We start from the raw sequence: 20,080 nt of genomic DNA on the forward strand, positions 1-20,080 counted from the left end.
AATAGCAGCGGGACAATACACAATCCTCCTTCTGAAAGATTTGAGGATAAAACAGAAACCTGCAAATATAGAAAAAGTTTACCTCAAAACCTTTAAAAAGAAAGATACTTCAGCCAGGATGGCGAGTAACACTCTTCATCACTCATACTGAGCCAATCCACAAACGCTTAATCAGCTACAGACAATCTGATAGAGAAGCTAACCGCTCGATATCTCGCTCTCTAGTGACCTGATAATATCAACAGCAGCAAAGGGCCGCAGGATTCATCACAACTCTATTAAACACTCTGCAGTGATTATGAATGATCTGGACATACTATTAATGAGGAAAGTTTTCCATTATGTGAAAATAGCCAAGATAGCATTTTTTATTTTGTTTATTTTTCTTTCTTTTTTTTTTTTAGGAAGAGAGAGATTTAGCCATAGGAAAAATAGGTCATCGGATGCCCATTTTCCACAAGTTGATATGATTCTTTAGGGTCTTAATGAAAAGTCTGTAACATAGTTTGGTTAAAAATTCTCAATGGTAGTGTAAAACACCACCTGTTTTACCCTGTCAAAAACAGCTCTGTCTACAGTAAGCTATTTTATTGCATGTCGTTTTAAATGCAAATGAGCTCTGCTCACCCTGCCCCTCTCTTCCAAGCCGCTCTCTGAGAGATGGTAAACTTCAGCCGCATTCATAGTGAAACTTGCTAACAAGCACATTATTAGGAAAGGCGATTTGCAAAGATTCATTAAAAAAACGTATACTCATTTCTTCTGGAGGTGAAGCTGGATCACGAAAGATTCGTGCAAAGATAGATGCATGATGAAAGTAATCCACTGCATCTTCAGTGGCTCAGATGTCGGGAGTAAATGACGACTGCTATGTTCATTATTACATCCAACAACAAAATACTTCAATCGCTTAGGAGACATTCTTGTCTACGTCCCTGCTCCGGCATCGAAACAATGGCAGACCGATGACAGCTCACCCAGGGCGGGTCTAAGGTAAAACGCTACTGTCAATCAAACAATCGTGGGAGGGGCCTGTCTGTGTGACGTCACATAGACAGGTGTCTGAGATCAGCTCGATTTGACAAAGGGGAAATTATTTAACGAGATTAAAAACACACACTGGGTGGCTTTTTATCGTTGTAAGATGGTTGTGTGCACACACTGCCAACACACTGCCTGATCATCGCCCGCGACGACGATCATCGTGTCAGGACCGCTTCCCACGAATAGACGAGGACACGAAAGGTTCAGTAGACTTTTTGCTTTAAACGAATGGTTATTGTCATGGTGTAAAGAACAGAAACTGCTCTTTGTTAATAATTGGAATCTTTTCTGGGAGCGTCCTAGGCTTTTCCGTGCTGATGGTCTGCACCCCAGCAGAGTCGGAGCGGAACTCCTGTCGGACAACATCTCCAGGACGCTACGCTCCATCTGACTAGTAAGCCAATTCTCAGATAACTACTATGATGACTTTTGTTCTACCCACTTAAGAGATAGAAGTTGATAAAAGTACTTGATATAAGTACTTGCGTTGTCCAATCTATACAGACTGTGTCTGTTCCCCGAATAGCGAGGTCAAAATATACATTTAATGCAGGATGTAGAAAAAATCTGATCGTGATTAAACCAGAAAAACGCTAAATAAATGAACAAAAACCATTTTTAAAGCTTGGGCTCCTAAACATTAGATCACTCGCACCCAAAGCAGTTATTGTAAATGAGATGATCACAGATAATAATTTTGATGTACTCTGCCTGACTGAAACCTGGCTGAAACCAAATGAACATTTTGGTCTAAATGAGTCTACTCCACCAAGCTACTGTTATAAACACGAGCCCCGTCAGACTGGTCGTGGCGGTGATGTGGCAACAATATATAGTGATATTCTCAATGTTACTCAGAAGACAGGATACAGGAGGTTTAACTCATTCGAAATACTTCTGCTTAATGTTAGACTGTTAGATATGCAAAAGAAATCTCTCTTATCTCTTGCTCTGGCTACTGTGTATAGACCGCCAGGGCCATATACAGATTTCCTAAAAGAATTAGCAGATTTCCTCTCAGATCTATTAGTTAATGTTGATAAAGTGCTAGAATATTTTTAGAAGATTTTTAGATTTTTAGAAGATTTTCTAGATTGAAGATTTTAACATTCACGTTGATAATACATATGATGCGTTAGGACTTGCGTTTACTGACCTAATAAACTCTTTTGGAGTCAAGCAAAATGTCACTCGCCCACTCATCATTTTAATCATATGCTAGATTTAATTATATCGCATGGAATTGATCTTAGCGATATAGATATCGTACCTCAAAGTGATGATGTTACTGATCATTTCCTTGTATCGTGCATGCTGCGTATTACTGATATTAATTATATGGCTCCGCGTTATCGTCCGGGCAGAACTATTGTTCCAGCCACCAAAGACAGATTCACAAATAACCTGCCTGATTTATCTCAACTGCTCTGTGTACCCATAAATACACATGAACTAGACGAAATGACTAACAACATGGGCACTATCTTCTCTAATACATTAGAAGCTGTTGCCCCCCTCAAATTGAAAAAGCTTAGAGAAAAACGTACTGCGCCATGGTACAACAGTTATACCCATTCTCTCAAGAAAGAAACTCGTAATCTTGAGCGCAAATGGAGAAAAACTAACTTGGACGTTTTTAGAATTGTGTGGAAAAACAGTATGTCCAACTATAGACAGGCTCTAAAAGCTGCCAGGGCAGAGCATGTCCGCAAACTCATAGATAATAACCAAAACAATCCAAGGTTCTTATTTAGCACAGTGGCTAGATTAACAAATAAACAGATGCCACCCGATCTAAATATTCCCTCACAGTTTAATAGGAATGACTTTATGAATTTCTTTACTGATAAAATAGATATCATCAGAAATACAATAACAAATGTATATTCTACTGCGTCTAGTATTTCAGCTTCATTCATCGCACCCAAAGAAAAACTGCAGTTCTTTACAACTATAGGACAGGAAGAGCTAAATAAACTTATCAGCAGTGTTGGGGAGTAGTTAACTACAAGTAGCGACGCTACTAACTTAACTACATTTTTCAGTAGCTTGGCAGTAGCTCAGTTGCTTTTTAAACAATGTAGCTTTTCCAGTAGCTAACTACTTTTTGCAGCAAGTAGCGGTGTAGCGCGAGCAAAAGCTACATTGCATTTTGTCGAGCCTGCGCGAATCAGCGCGATGCAAGGATATTCTTCTTGTTAGATTACAAACTCATTTTTTGCCATTACCGCCACCTGTTGTTTAATCACGCATCTTGCGGCCAACGGTTCACTGACGTACAGAAGTGGGTTGACACACCCATATTATCCATGATGGAGCAAGACGTGGCGGCAGATTTGGAGGATGGAGAAACAACTAACGTTAATTACCCATGGCCTTATTTGTCCAAGTTCATGTCTCTCAAAGAAACAAGTAAAGGTTACACTTTTTGTAACAGTCTGAGATATTTGAGTGTTGTGTGTAATAAAACCATAATTAAACAGAAATCATAATTGTATTGCATTGTTTTAAACACTAAATATTTTACTTAAAACATTCCTCAGACACTTATTCAGTTATTTATAATATACGTTGTTCAAAAAAATTAAAAGTAGTTTCAATGTAGCTAGCTACTTTTCCAAAAGGGTAGCTTGACTGTAGTTTAACTACTTTAACTTACGAGTAGCTTGTAGCTTGTCAAACTACAGTTTCAGAGTAGCTTCCCTAACACTGCTTATCAGTGCATCTAAACCAACAACATGTTTATTAGATCCTGTACCCACTAAACTACTGAAAGAGTTGTTACCTGTAGCAGAAGAACCGCTTCTCAATATTATTAACTCATCGTTATCTTTAGGTCACGTCCCAAAACCATTCAAGCTGGCGGTTATTAAGCCTCTTAATAAGAAACCACAACTAGATGAATGGACTGGCAAATTACAGACCCATTTCAAATCTTCCGTTTATGTCTAAAATTTTAGAAAAAGTTGTGTCTGCTCAATTGTGCTCCTTCTTGCAATAAAAATGATCTCTATGAAGAATTTCAGTCAGGTTTCAGGCCTCACCATAGTACAGAAACTGCACTTGTTAAAATTACAAATGACTTGCTTCTTGCTTCAGACCAAGGCTGCATCTCATTGCTAGTATTATTTGATCTTAGTGCTGCATTCGACACTATAGACCATGACATAATCATAGATCGATTACAAAACTATACTGGTATTCAAGGGCAGGCTTTAAGATGGTTTAGATGCTACCTGTCCGATCGCTACCACTTTGTTCATTTAAATGGGGAGTCATCTCAATTATCACCAGTAAAGTATGGAGTACCACAAGGATCTGTCCTAGGTCCTCTGCTATTTTCAATATACATGTTACCCCTTGGAAATATTATTAGAAAATACGGGATTAGTTTTCATTGTTATGCTGATGATACTCAACTATATATCTCAACAAGACCGGATGAAACCTCTAAACTATCTAAGCTACTAGATTGTGTAAAAAATATAAAAGATTGGATGACCAATAATTTCCTCCCATTAAATTCAGATAAGACAGAGATATTACTTATTGGACCAAAAAACAGTACACAAAATCTCTTGGATTACAATTTGCAACTAGACGGATGTACTGTTACGTCCTCTAAAGTAAAAAATCTGGGTGTTATATTAGACAGCAACTTATCATAAAAATCATATTTCCCATGTTACAAAAACAGCATTCTTCCATCTTAGAAACATTGCCAAGCTTCGAAACATGCTACCTGTTTCTGATGCAGAAAAGTTAGTTCATGCATTCATGACCTCTAGACTATTGTAATGCAATACTAGGTGGTTGTCCTGCATCTTCAATAAGGTCAGGGGCAAATAGAATTCTTCACTGCATGTCTTTAGTAAATCCTGACATTACTATTTTAGCGCCAAAAGACAGTTTGCGCTGATGCAAGCTGTTAGTAAATCTGGCCCAAAGAGTTTAGGTGGAGTGTCTAGGTGTCAGTAAATTTAAAAAATTAGGTAAAAGTTATTAAGGGTAAGGGGATACAGTAACAAAAATAGACCTTTTACAATGATTGAAAAAATAATAATAATTATAAATCATCCTAGCTGACAGAAGCACAGCTGTTTTGTTTTTCCCACCTTAACTCCACAGCCAAAACTACATGTGAAATATGTGGGCAACAATAGAAATTCCCCTGTAGTGCAACTAGGTACTGAAATATTCACTATAGGGCCTTTTGGATTCCAAAAAAGAATCATGATTGAGCAAATGCAACAAAAGGCATACCTACGCCTTTTCAGAGGAAATGAAATGAGCCATGAAATGTCAAATACGCCTAAAGTTGTTTTTAAATGTCATGGTCAAGGAGAGCCTGGAGACGTTTGCACGTCAGAGAGTGAAATAGATGCATCTCATGTTTTTCTGTAGTCTCCTTCAAAGACAATAATTCAGTGACAAATCTTGATGACTTTTACTGCCTGGAATTGTATAAAAAGCCTGTTAAGAGATAAACACAGTGTTTAAGGTGTCAAAACACCAGCATTCTCAAACACAGATGGGTTTTAAAAGCTGGCGTTCGGGAGGAGTGACATACACACGGTCATTACTAGAGCGCTCTGATTGTTGTTTTATCATCATTGCTGTCTCATCACATGATTCCATGCTGATGGCAAATAAAGGGTAAACAATGATAGAAAATGAAGGAATAGTGCACCATTGGATAGTGTTTACAGAGATCATCAAATGTCAAAGTGTACACAGCGCTTCTGACTGAACCTTCCATTTTTGGTTTAAACTTAAATGTGTATTTGCATTAAGATTTTGTGTTGCATTGTGTTGCATTGCATTGTGGGATAACATTCCACACAGCCACAGCCATATCACCCTGCAGCCCAAGACTGGTAGTCCACTGAAGCTAAGCAGGGTTGAGCCTGGTCAGAACCTGGATGGGAGACCTCCTGGGAAAACATCTCGGGTTAGGTATGTAACCCTGGTTCCCTGAAGAGAACGAGACGCTGCGTCGAAAACTCTAGGGGAACGCCTTCAGCGTGACCGCGCTCTGAACCAGAGTGTAATCTGTCCAATGGATGGGCGAGACGTCATAGGCGGGTGACGTCACCGACCGGGAAGCATAAAAGAACGTGCGGTGGAGCCGGCGTTTGCTTCTAGGAATGAAGCAACCGCTCGCAGGGATGCAGGAAGTATGGCCTAGAGACGCAGCGTCTCGTTCCCTTCAGGGAACCAGGGTTACATACGTAACCCGAGACATTCCCTTCCAGGAACTCGAGCTGCGTCGAAAACGCTAGGGGAACGGGATGCCCACGCCACCAGACTTCCAAGTACCTGCCCTGTGTGTATCACTAGGAGCACAGCGAGGGCGAAAGAACAGAAGAGCCCGGAGGGGCCCTAAGAAAGGCATCCACAATCCACCGACTAAGGGTCTGCTTAGGAGAAGGCAGACACCACTTGGCACATACAATTAAGCTTCTGGTCGGGCTCCCCAAAGGAAGGAGGACTGAAGGCCTGGAGCACGACAGGCTGTGGTATAGAAGAGGGGACCTAGGAAATAACTCGCTCGAGGATATAGAAACACTTTGGCCAGACAAGGGGCAAAGACGAGATAAGAAGGGGCCACGAAGGGCCTGCAAATCCCCACTCTCTTAAGAGAAGATATCGCCAAAAGGAAGGAAGTCTCAAAGTGAGAATGTGATCAAAAATCTCTTCAATAGGCTCGAATGGAGGTTACAGAGAGCTTCTAAAACCACAGCCAGGTCCTCGTAGGGACACGTCGTACAGGAGGCCTCAGCCTCAGCGCACCGTGGAGGAAACATGTAACCAGGGGATGTCGACCCACTGTAAGACCACCGAGAAGGGCGTGGTAGGCCGATAAAGCCGCCACGTAAACCTTCAGGGTGGAGTGAGTTACCCCTGTGGAGAAACGGCCCTGCAGGACCTCCAGCACTGTACCAATCGGGCAGTTAACTGGGTCAAGGTGGCGGTCTTCGCACCAAGATGTGAAAAATTTTCACTTCAGGGCATACAGTTTCCACAACTCTGGGCAGGGGTGAAGGATAGAGCCCCCCGCCTGTGAGAGGAGATCTCTCCTGACGGGAATCTCCCACGGAGAGCCGTCGAGGAGAGAAATCAGGTCCGAGAACCATACTCGGCCCGTCCAGAACGGTGCTACCAAAAGTAGGCTAACCTCGTCCTGGCACACTTTCGCCAGAACTCCCGGGAGCAGAGCGATCGGGGAAAAATGTACAGACGAAGCCTCGGCCAGGTCTGTACCATAGTGTCCAGTCCAGAGGAGCAGGGCATAGCTTTGACTCTTGAGTCGCAAAGCCAAAAAACTTTCCATATCTTCTTCACCACCACAGGGTGAAGTATCCATTCCCCGGGCCTCAGCCCCTGCCTCGACAGGATGTCTGCTCTCTGAAATACCCAGGGATATAGTACGGCTCTCAGCGAGCGAAGTTAGCCCTGGGACCACACGAGGATCTGGTGTGCCAGCTGTATAAGTGGCGCGAACTCAGACCTCCCTGGTGGCTGATGTAAGAGACCACCGCTGTGCTGTCGGTGCGCACCAACACATGGTGATCTCTTATGTCTGGGAGAAAGTGCTTGAGTGCACGAAACACGGCCAACATTTCCAAACAATTGATATGCCACGTTAGATGGCGACCGCTCCACAGACCGCGGGCAGGGTGGCCACTCATGACCGCTCCCCAACCGGTGAGGGATGTGTCTGTCGCTAACATTACGCGGCGACAAGGAGCTCCCAGCACTGGGCCCTGAGACAAGACCCAAGCTTGGCTCCACATGTCTAAGGCACGTAGGCACCGCCGCGTGACCTTGATCATGCGAAGCGGGTTTCCCCTCGGGGAGAACCCCTTGGTCTTGAGCCACCACTGTAGGGGTCTCATGTACAGCAGGCCAAAAGGTATCACGTTGGATGCAGCTGCCATGAGCCCCAGCAGTTTCTGAAACTGCTTGACAATGAGTGACTGGCCCTCTTTCACTCTCTTGACTGAGGTGAGGATCGACTCGATCCGAGCAGGAGACATACGTGCCTGAATCGTGGTTGAATCCCACACCACGCCTTGATAAGTGGTTCGCTATACTGGAGAAAGCACACTTTCTTGGCGTTCAGTCTCAACCCCTTCATGTGCGCGAGAACGACATCTCGATGCCGAATCGCCACCTGCTCTGATCGAGTTAGAATCAACCAATCGTTGATGTAAAAGTGCGGGGTGAGAGTGCAAGGCCAATGGGAAGAACCCGATATTGTTAAGCTTTGCCCCCAAAAGCAAAACTCAGGGACTTCCCGTGAGAGGGAAAATTTGCGTCCTTAGATCTATCGTGACAAACCAGTCCTCGGACTTGGCCTGAGACACGACTGATGAGTGTAAGCACCCTGAACTTCAGTCACATGACTGAGCGGTTCAACTGACGCAGATCTACCATTCTTCTTTGGAACAATGAAGCATCGGCTGTAGGACCCGGACTCTCTTCCGTAAGAACAGGCCTCCTTCCTCAAGAGAGTGTCTACTTCCTGTTCTATGATCAGAGCCTGCTCGGGGCACACGCCCCGTTGAAAGGCAGCGGCATACAGGACCCAATGAGATCCATTTGGCAGTAGTTTACACGCTGCCTAAATGGTCTACTAAGGGAACCAGTCTCTCGAGATAATGAGGTGTAACCCGCTCTGCCCTAGAGATAGGCGAGGGAGAAAACGCTGAATCGCTGCCGCCTGTATACAGGTCTCTTGGTACCTGTCAACGACGGAATTGATGGCGTCACCGAACAGGCCAGAGGGCACAAGCGGGGCGTCCATGAGGAAGACCCTATCTTCTACTTCATGTCAGATAGGGTCAACCACAGACAGCGTTTCTAGGGAGCTCAGCTTATATTTCAATCAAATTGAGCCCCTATCACTCATCCAGCTCTCTAAGCAAGTACGTCAGCTTGGTGCGCCTGTAACACTGCCATGGTGTGCAGACACGCACCAGCCTGACCTGCAGCCACGAGCCTTCAGAGACAACGCCATGCAAGGGGACAGATAGCTCGCGAGCATCTGTTCCACTTGGGGCATCGCTTCTGATATGAATGAGAATTACGTAATTAAGTGAAGTGACATACTGCCAAGTATGGTGACCCATACTCGGAATTCGTGCTCTGCATTTAACCCATCCAACGTGCACACACACAGCAGTGAACACACACACACACCGTGAACACACACCTGGAGCAGTGGGCAGCCATTTTATGCTGCGGCGCCCGGGGACCACCTGTAATGCATGCGTTGCCTCGGCAATGCACGCTGCAGCAGCGAGCTCTCACTCAAAGGGGGAAGAACCGCACACGCAGGCTTCCACGAGCGAGAGCACTAGATCTGGGGAATGCAGGAGGAGATAGGGCGAACCCGTCTCCAACCCGTTCGCCAGATCCACGTTGCGATCCCCGCAATCTCACTCGCCGCCGTGCCTCAGAAGGGGCGGGAATGCGAGATGTACAGCGGGGAGAAGCACAATCAGCCCCTTTTTTTTTTTTGAGCTGACTGCGCGCCGATCTCATTCATAATATGCACAAGCATACACAGTTTCATTGACGCGTCCACCTCCAAGGAGGAAGACAGGTCTTAGGAAAGGGAAGAAGATAGGGGCTCACCCCTGTCTTCATTCCAAGCTAGTGAAAGCTCACTCCTTAAAGAGAGCCTTCCGAGAGCAAGCATAAGCAATGAAAAAAGCTCACAAAACGGGCAGTCAGCTCCCTCGAGAGCTGAATCTGCGTGCTCTGCTCTCAAGCAGACCACACACAGACTGCGTGTATCCCCAGCAGTGATATAACGTGTGCAGGGAGGAACACACAGCCTGTAATGCGATCTGCTATCGCCCAAGTGCTTGCACATATTGCTGGAGCCTAATTCAAGTGATTGTGCTAGGACAAACAACACTAAATAAATAAATAAATAAGACTCACAACACAAATCGACAGACACACAGACAGAGTAGCGGTTGCTGAATGACAAAAAGCAAACGCCGGCTCCACCGCACGTGCTTTCATGCTTCCCTGTCGGTGACCTAACCCACCTATGACGTCTCGCCCATCCATTGGACAGATTACACTCTGGTTCAGAGCGCAGTCACACTGAAGACGTTCCCCTAGCATTTTCGACGCAGCTCGAGTTCCTGGAAGGGAACTAGCTTGCTGTTGGAAGAGGTGTTAGTGAGGCCAGCAGGGTGTGCTCACCCTGTGGTTTGTGTGGGTCCTAACGCACCAGTATTGTGACGGGGACACTATACTGTAAAAAGCATCGTCTTTCGGATGAGATGTTAAGCCGAGGTCTTGACTCTCTGTGGTCACTAAAAATCCCATGGCACTTCTCGTAAAGAGTATGGGTATAACCCCGGTGTCCTGGGGTTTCCTCCACTGGCCCTTGTCAATCATGGCCTCCTAATAATCCCCATCCACTTGATTGGGTCTATGACTCTCTCCTCTCCACCAGTAAAGTTCCACCAGGGAAGTCGCTGGTGTGTGGTGAGCGCACTGGCACCGTTGTACTGTGGCTGCTGTCGCATCATCCAAGTGGATGCTGCACACTGGTGGTGGTTGAGGAGAGACCCCCACATGATTGTAAAGCACTTTGGGTGTATGGCAATACACAATAAAAGCGCTATATAAATGCATCATTCATTCATTCACAATGTGTGAGTCTGCTGCACCGCCACCTGAGTGCAAGCTCTGCGTAAGTGTACATCATAGGGTGCATGGCAGACACAAAGGGCACTTTGTGACATTGAGACTAAACACATTGTGGTCAAACTATGCAAGTTACTCAATGCAAGTGAATCTGTATTTAATATAGTATTAGTTGCATTTACACTTGTACCCCAAAGTAAAAGTAAAGGCTTTTTGGCCATCATTGTTTTTCCCATTTGTCCATGCTGTTAACAGAACAAACAATCATTGTTGTACAATCCCATTGTTGTACAATTATAAACAGTAGCTGTTTTGAAAATAGCAGTAAGATTTAACTCAATGGAAAAATAATTAGTTTGCATGATTAAAGTCACAGCTGAATAGGCTGTCAGATGAAAAGAGCACTTCATGTGAAAAATATCCAAAAAACTGGATGCCATTTTTTTTAGGTTAATCTGCATTTATAACTAGTTTGATGCAAGGTGCTATATCAATTTGTAGCAGTAAACAACCTCTTTATAGTGATGTGTGATCCTGGGGAAAATAAGAAGCTGCTCTCACCAAAAATAAATAAATAAAAAATTCCCCTCACATAAGCAAATACAATTGACATACAAATGACACCAAACTAGAACCATGCCCATATGAATTTTAGGAAGCAGTTGGTCTCTATGAGATTTCTAGAGGCATATGTTCGGTCAATAAGAGTCTTATCTTATCGTATGAGTTTTATAGATGTACTGATGGGGGGAACTGCACATGACATTGGATTCTAGTGATACATGTGCTTCCTGATCCCGCTGGGAATAGACCCAACCCAGCAGCAACTCTGAAAAATCACTTCTAGTGGCTTTTTAAATGGAATGACAACCCATTGATTTCCCTTTTTCTTGATATAAGCCCCCAACAGATAATGGAAGACCTGGACATTGTATTATTCATTTATATACAGATAGACATACAGACAGACTGATAGATATATAGTTTTGCTTATTTTTTTAAGAACAGAATGCTGCGACAAACTAAATTACCTTTCAGTTTAATGCAGAAGTAATTATATGGAGCTAATAGGCAAAAGGAGATGCATATGAACCCATTTAAATTGTATAAAATTTAACTTATCTGTCTACAATCTACAGTCTTCTATAATGACCCCCTTCATGTGGTGTAATTTGCATATGTTGCATATATAAACCCCTTTTTATGCATTGGCTAACTGCTCAAGAAATGGACCATAACTATATGCAACATGAAGCATACATGAAGCATACCCCCCAACCCCCCCCCCCCCCCCCCCCCACACACACACACATCCCCACATTCATTCTGTATGCGATAACATGAACATGCAATCATGGCCAAAAATATCGGTACCCTTGGTAAATATGATCAAAGAAGGCTGTGAAAATTAATCTGCATTGTTAATCCTTTTGATCTTTCATTTTAAAAAATTCACAAAACTTTAACCTTTCATTGGATAATAATAATTTAAAATGGGGGGAAATATCATTTTGAAATAAATGTTTTTTCTCAAATTCACGTTGGACACAATTATTGGCACACCTAGAAATTCTTATGATAAAATATTTCTGAAGTATATTCCCATTCATATTCACAATTTTGAGCACTCCAGGGTGATTATGGACATGAAATTATGCAGCCATGGCTTCCTGTTTCACAGAAATATAAATAGGAGGGAAAACAAAGCCCAAATTCCCTTAATCATCCATCATAATGAGTAAAACCAAAGAATATATTTCTGATGTGCAGCAAAAGATAATTGAGCTTCACAAATTAGTGAAGTGGCTTTGGAAATTCCCATTTCCACCATCAGGGCAATAATTAAGAATTTCCCATCAACATAAAATGTTACGAAACTGCCTGGAAGAGGACATGTGTCTATATTGTCCTAATACACAGTGAGAAGGACAGTTTGAGTGACTAAAGAGTCTCGGGGTCAGAAAACCTTAAAAAAAATTGTCAAACAGCACCTACATCACCACATGTTGTTTGGGAGGGTTTCAAGAAAAATTCTCCTAGCTCATCCAAAAACAAACTCCAGCATATTGAGTTATCAGATACGATTAGAACTTTAAATGGGACTGGCTTCTATGGTCAGATGAAACTAAAAAATTAGCTTTTTAGCAGTAAACACTCAAGATGGGTTTGGTGAACACAGGGATAAAAAGTACCCCATGTGTACAATGAAATATACTGCTGTAGTTTTTATGCTGTGGGCCTATATTTCTGCTGGAGGTCCTGGACATCTTGTTTAGACACATGGCATCATGGATTCTATCAAATACCAACAGATAAAAAAATCAAAATGTGACTGACTCTGTTAGATATCTTATAATGGGCCATGTTTGGATCTTCCAACCAGTGGTGGACTGGCCATCTGGAGCACCGGGAGTTTTCCCAGTGGGCCGCTGTACAATGTGGGCTGGCCCTTTGCGTAATATGTAAAAATTGATTGTAGTAAATGTACGTATATCCTTCCATCGGCCCAGACGAATGGCCCAGGCTGCGCGGCCCATTTCATTAAAAAAATTATAATTAATTTAGCGTGCTTGGGCTCAGTGCAGCGGCTAAAAAGCGCTCGTCAATGTCAACATTTTTGAAATAGCCAATCAAAGTGTAGAAGGCGGGATTTACTGTTCACAGACGCTGAGCTGCGCCCGACTTGAATGCGAGCTGAGGTAAGATGTAAGCAGCTAAACATGACGCCCGGGCCCACCCACTTTCATCTATGGCCCACCCAATGAGAAGTTGGTAATTTTCCAAATGGATGTAATTTATTAAACAATAATAATAAATGTCTTATTTCACTGTAACTTTACGTATTTATTAAAAATATGAAAAGCTTGTGTTCATGGTCAGTTATAGGTTGTTTCTTATTTCCCACTTCACGCTTGTCAAAATGATGATCCGTCTTTTCTGTTACTCCCACCCACAATTAATGTTATGTTTACGACGTAAGGATAGGCCATAATAGTAAAATGCGCGCGTTTGTGAAGTTAAATTTGAAAATAGCCTAGTGAAGCAAACATAAATCAGATCAATTCTTTAAAAAGTAAAAGTCTTAGCAATAAATCCGGACCGTCTACAAATGAAACCACCTGCGGGTGCTGGATTTATCGATCGGAAACTTCTGACCCAAGCGTGTTGGAAGCATCATATTAGCATAGGTACAGTGTTTGATCCGCTAAACAGATCCATCCTTTGTGGAAAGAAACACATAAACATTGTGCTATAGATCCTGGTCGCCTCAATACCTTTTTGTATTCTATAATCTTTGATTTAATGAAACATTGTTGAAGAAAAATGGAAGAAGCACTGTCATGGAGCTGGGAATCTAAAGGATCTGGAGTGATTCTGGATGAAGGAATGGTCTCTGATCTCTTGTCAGGTGTTCTCTAACCTCATCAGGCATTATAGGGGATAATTTTGAGCTGTTAAACTGGCAATTGGAGGTTTCAAAAAGTATTGAATAAAAGGGTGCCGTTAATTGTGGCCAATGTGTATTAGAGAAAAACATTTATTTCATAATGATATTTCCCCCCATTTTAAATTCTTATTATCCAATGAAAGGTTAGATTTTTGTGAATTTTTTAAATAAAAGTTCAAAAGGATTAACAATGCAGATTAATTTTCACAGCCTTCTTTGACTGTATTTACCAAGGGTGCCAATATTTTTGTCCATGATATGTTGTTAGTCTGATGTTGAGTTTTTGTTCTCTATACAATTTAAAGAAACGCACCTTGTATTGGTAGCGATTGGATTTGTTCTCTTGAAGGCTCTTGAAAGGATTTGAGTGGAATTCTTCATCATCTGTAAATCTGGATGTTGCAATAACTGGTCTAATAACTCCAGGCTTTGTCTAAGACAAAGAAACAAAATCAGTATCTCTATAGCCAACACATAGTATATGTCTAGAACTTTGTGCTCTGCCCTCTGCTACAGCTTTAGCAATGATCAGCAATTTAATATATTAGTTAAATTCAAGAATATTTTAACATGGAACATCTTTCAATTGCATGAATCCTGGGATTTCCTCTAAAGCTCTGTTAAAAAATCTAATCTTACATCACCTTTCCTTTTAATTGCTTTTAATCATTTTTGAACTGAGGAGATTGCTGCAGTTTTGCAAGTGGATTTTTTGCCTAATCTCTCTTGATACAAGACTTCACCAGCCTCAACAGTCCGAGGTAATCGTTGTCTTATTCTCCTCTTCATAATATGCCAGACATTTTTAATAGGAGTCAGATCTGGACTGCAGACAGGCCAGTCAAGCACATTCACATCTATGAACCACGCTGTCGTTGCACGTGCAGAATGAGGCCTTACAGTGTCTCAGTCTAATGACCACAGATTTCCCGGGAAAATATGTCATTTTCATGGCAGCAGATGCTACTGTACAGTCCAAATATATGCCTCAACAGTACTTTCTCACACGTCAACCATCCTGTGGAACTGACAGAAGTCTGGATGGTCCTCTTCGTTTTTGACACAGAAAACTCAATGTCTAATGTCTGTATTTTTTCCCCCAAAAACAAGCTGCAACAAGCTGACTCATCTGACCACAGCACGCATTTCCACTGTCTGTCGGATCATCTGAGAACTCAGCAGCATCTCTCCATAGGATTGATGTATGGATTTCTTCTTGCATAACAAAGATTCAAGTTGCATTTCTTGATGAAGCGGCAGCCTGTTAAATGACAATGGTTTTCTGAAGTACTCCTGAGCACATATGGCTCTATTTAACACAGTAGCATGATGGTTTCTCATGCAATTATCTGAGAGTTTGAAGGTTACACACATTCAACAGAGGTTTCCTCCCTTACTCTATACTGACTGAGATTTCTCCAGATTTCCTGAATATTTTCACAATATTATTAAAAATCCTATCCAATCTTCTTGCACCGAGAAATTTTATTTTTGAACGATTTGACAATTCTCTCATTAAGTTGGGTGCACAGTCGTATAAGACAAATACTTTTTTGTGAATCTCCTCACCTATTACCAGTTCATCTGCTTATTGTCGAATGTTTCAAAACAGTTTAACTTGGATAGTCCTTTCACTTTTATTTTGCCTCTGTTTCAATTTTTTGGAGTTCTGCAGTCATCAAAATCAAAATGTGTCTATATGTACAAAATATATGTCTATATGTTTTTTGTTTTTTAAATGAATGATGAATGATGCATTATTGCATTTCTGCAGTAATTACATCAAATCTTGGTGGTATTTTTACAATAAAATTAGCATTAAAACTGTGATGAAAATATACAGTACAGTGACTGAAAGACAAAAGGGTTCACGAATTTTGGATAAAAGCAATGAAAAATTACAGGCTTCTGTATTGCTGAATGTGTGAATTGCTTTAATAACATGGCTTCAGTCTTGACCAATGCATGATAGCAAAAAATAAAAATAAATTAAAGCTGCTTTGAAATCTACAACATATCCCTAAACTGTGTAAATGAATGTAAAGTAAAAAAAAATTAAAAGTTGGGACATTTTGTAAAATGCAATATGTTTTTGTTAATTCTGCTGTTAATTCTGCTTAACCTTTATTCAACTGACAAAACTACAAAGAAAGGTTTTCCAGTGCTTTCTCTGATCAACCTAACTGTATTTTGTACATATAGACACATTTTGTTTTTTACAAAATCATCACTCCGTATCTACTGAACGATGTAATGTAGCAAAAACTGAGGTTTATTTTCAATGCAAATAAATATGAAGCTCAAATTCATTTAAATAAAAATCAATTGCTTACCAGAGTTTTTTCAGTAGTTACAGAGGTTTGAAAAGGAGAGCTTGCCTAGGGGGGAAATTAATAAAATTGTGAATATTAAACATTATTTTACATTTGACATGCTATCTGGACATAGTTTAGAAACACATGCTCCCACAATAACCTCTTAATTGTAATATTATGAGAAGTGATTAATATTATTGATTTTATTTCATATTATTCAGCTATGGACCCCTATAATTAAGTCTGTAATCTTTTCAGAGTTTGTAATATTCCCTTAAAATCATCCTGTTGCCAAAACCTGTGGAACAAACAGAACAAACTAACACAAATCCTGCCATTTGTGTATGACAAGAAAATTTGCTCCAATTGTCCAGACGAGATGAAATTCTGCTCTCAGAATGTAAACAGGGTCTAAAATACCATTATTATAAAATGAATACCTCAGTAAAGGTTAGAAAACCTGCAACCTCACAAAAGCCACCTTATTTCAAGCCTTACTGTAAAAACAAAGGAAGAATTAAACATGGCTGGAAGATCCTAGCAATAGTAAAAACACCCAATTTATAGTTGAATTGTATTGTTTTACACTTCTGTGATTCTAGTGCTGTGCCATATGCTGCGGGTTAAATACAAAGGGATTGGATCTGAATGAATACTATGAAGGCTACAGACATTTTTGAGAGTAACTGGTGGGTTGAAACCCCAAAATGGGTTGCAGCCAGGTCTGTTCTGACATGGTTGTGAACAGCAGGAAAAAAGGTGGCTAATAAAATGCAAACATATAATTGTGGTTGTACATACTGCATTATACAAAAAGCACATCATGTTGACATGAAAGACTGTGCAGCCGATCTGTTTGCTATACTTCTGCCTAAAATCTAGGTGTAAAATATCAAATCTGGTCTCTAGATTGGCTTGCGTTCTCAGATTTACTGGCATAACAAAATAGTTTGACTAATAGAATTGGCTCTGAAAATGGGCTAAAGCAAATTTCACATGTTGTCAAAGTGTTAGCAATATTTCTAGAGCCCCGAGCTGGCATATCAGCATGAAATACTGCAAAATAAGAAAATTTTCAGAACTCATACTCAGAGAGTTTTTATAATGAATGATTTCTCAGATTTGCTGCCTTCGTATGAAGTCTGAGTGTAAAATATGTACAGAGATCAAAAATGAATGGAAAAACGTACATATCTTGTTTCCCGTCCCAATAGTTTTGGAGATGGTGATGACGTCTGTGGCTTCAGTAGTTCAGAATAAAAGAAAAAGAATGAGTTAAGGAAGCTCTCAGCAGCTGGAAAGTGCACACTTTTCAAAGCAAGCACAGTGGACATAATTAAAATGGCAAGCTGGGTTTGAGCAGCAGGGGCTAAAAGGTACCTGGCTAAGACTGTTCAGAGTAGAGGACTGAAGTCTTCATTTAGCTAACAGAGGTCTTTTTGAAAATAATCAGCAAATTGTAGCACTTACAAAAAACTTAAATAACAATCTATTCTATTGATTTATTTTTTATTCATTTTTATTTATTTATTTTCTCCTGGGTGAGACAATTTTATAGTTCAGTCATGGCAATGTTTTGGTCTTTGTGAAGACACTTACACTGTACAAAATCAAGAAATGTTTTATTCCTATAATTTGTTTTACTGAATGCAATTGCAAAATAAAGATGAGATAATTCCCAGTGTTAATCTTTAATTACATACTCTTGATGCCTCTGCTGCTACATTGGGTTTGTTCACATGGTCTGATTGACTCTGGAAAAAATGGATTAAAACATGAAGATTGGTGCATAAATGGATTATTGTTTATGTGCAGAATGTGTTTTGGTGACAGCTCACTCTTTGGATCGAGTCCTCGAGGACTTCATCGATGGTTGCGTACAGTTCTGCAGTCTGCTGACGCAGCTGCGCAGGAGAGCACATCTGCACAGAGAGAAGAACGCGTCACACTAATGCCTATAGTTTGGGATAATCCAGAACATTGAATATTTCACAAATTAATGGTATTTCATTACTAAATCTGCAATGGGTGTAAATTAAAAGATAAGTTATCAGGTTCACATTGTCAAACACAGCCTCATCTGTCTGGCCCACCCTGAGAGTGCTTTGGCCCTACACAGTAGAGCAGGGGTATCTTGATTAGCTACTTCATTTTATATGACATTCCGAGGAAAACCAAAACCAAAATATACCATAATATAGCAAAATCTCTACAGTTTCTAGCTGTCACTCCACTTTATTCTGTCATATCACCCATTTCAGGTGTTCGGGTCTCAGTCTACCTCTGCATGTGGGTCCTCCCAAGAATAGTTGTCTGCGGGGTTAAATGACGCCTCTTTCTTGTTGACCTCTTCATCTATAGCCTTCAGAAAGGGGAAAATTAAGAGTTGCAGATGACACATTAATCTTCTCAGGCTGGATAGTCCTGACCTTAACAAGTGGGTAGGTAGTAAGGAGTTGTTAAAGCAGATAAATCCCAAAGGTGAGTGTGTTCTCTTCTTATACTGATTATCTCACTATATCTGAGTCTGTCCAGGACATTTTAACCTCTACTATAATGTTTAATGAGGTATGCAATGTGGATGAGTCATTCTGCTCACTCTGTTAAGATTCCTTTTGACCATTTATGAGCAATTTCATTCTGCTGTCCATCAACAGAGAGAAAAACCCAATGATTTCACCCTCCTCCATTAGCATACAATGACCCTCTTTAACGACTATACAATTGTATGGAATCTGAAAAAACAGCAGCCATATAATGGCTTATACCGACAGCGAATGAGATCCAATTATTAATTGTACACTAAATAATAGCTGTCATTTAGAGCAATTAGATAAAGCAGCTCACCTGCTGTTCCAGGAGCAGAGTATTTGTGGGAATAGAAGCGAGTGCCTTGTAGGTGGATTTGATCTTGTAATTCTATATTAGGAAAGAATGATTTAGAAGTCAAAGAAAGTCAAAAGCAGAATTAAACAATCCACAGCTGTGAAAAACAGTCATATCACAATAAGACAGTAAAAAAAACTGTGATATTACCATTTTTCGAAAATTTATTTCTCCTTATTGGAACCCGATAGAAAAAAATGATTAAATGAATGAACATAAAAAGCCAAAAAAAAAAAAAAAAACACACACACATACATAAATCACTTTAAAACAACTTACAACTCTAATTTGTTACACCCAGAACTAATAAATTCCACAATAATGTCTATGTTTAAACTTGAAACCATGATTTTCATAAAATATAAACCCCTCTAAAAATGCACTTTAAATAAATGCCATGGTTGTTTGACTTTTTTCAGTGCATGCCTGTTGACTGCCATCAACTGACACACCATCAGTTTACCATATCTCAGTCTGTATGTTATGTGGTAATAACTTCTGCAGTTCTGCCAACAGATAGCTGTGCAACTATATCTTCTGCGGTAAATCATGCAACTATTGGCTAAACCAAGATCACAAGCAAACACAAAACATGCAAAATGCAAAACATGCCCTTTGCCAAAGATTTACTGTTCTTGCATGAGTATGATGCATATCATGTTTCCCAGCAATGTGGGAGGCTGTGATTGAGAATGCATGCCACTCATTGAAT

At 40.8% G+C, this 20,080-nt stretch overlaps 1 protein-coding gene across 2 annotated transcripts in view; it reads right to left on the reverse strand.

Annotated features, from left to right (window-relative positions):
- The window catches only part of mlip (muscular LMNA-interacting protein), a 35,608-nt gene that overhangs the window by 1,231 nt on the left and 14,297 nt on the right, over nt 1-20,080 (reverse strand). The window contains exons 5-11 of one of the 2 annotated variants that reach the window (XM_079439520.1): nt 19,330-19,401; nt 18,764-18,844; nt 18,321-18,404; nt 18,186-18,236; nt 17,673-17,723; nt 16,501-16,545; nt 14,481-14,600 (exon numbers count right to left, since the gene is read on the reverse strand). In XM_079439520.1, the coding sequence (XP_079295646.1) occupies nt 14,481-14,600; nt 16,501-16,545; nt 17,673-17,723; nt 18,186-18,236; nt 18,321-18,404; nt 18,764-18,844; nt 19,330-19,401 (504 nt within the window). The remainder of the gene's footprint in view (nt 1-14,480; nt 14,601-16,500; nt 16,546-17,672; nt 17,724-18,185; nt 18,237-18,320; nt 18,405-18,763; nt 18,845-19,329; nt 19,402-20,080) is intronic. The other variant, XM_079439521.1, reaches the window with a different exon arrangement.

The sequence above is a fragment of the Barbus barbus genome, assembly GCF_936440315.1.
Source record: "Barbus barbus genome assembly, chromosome: 18".
Lineage (NCBI taxonomy): Eukaryota > Metazoa > Chordata > Actinopteri > Cypriniformes > Cyprinidae > Barbus > Barbus barbus.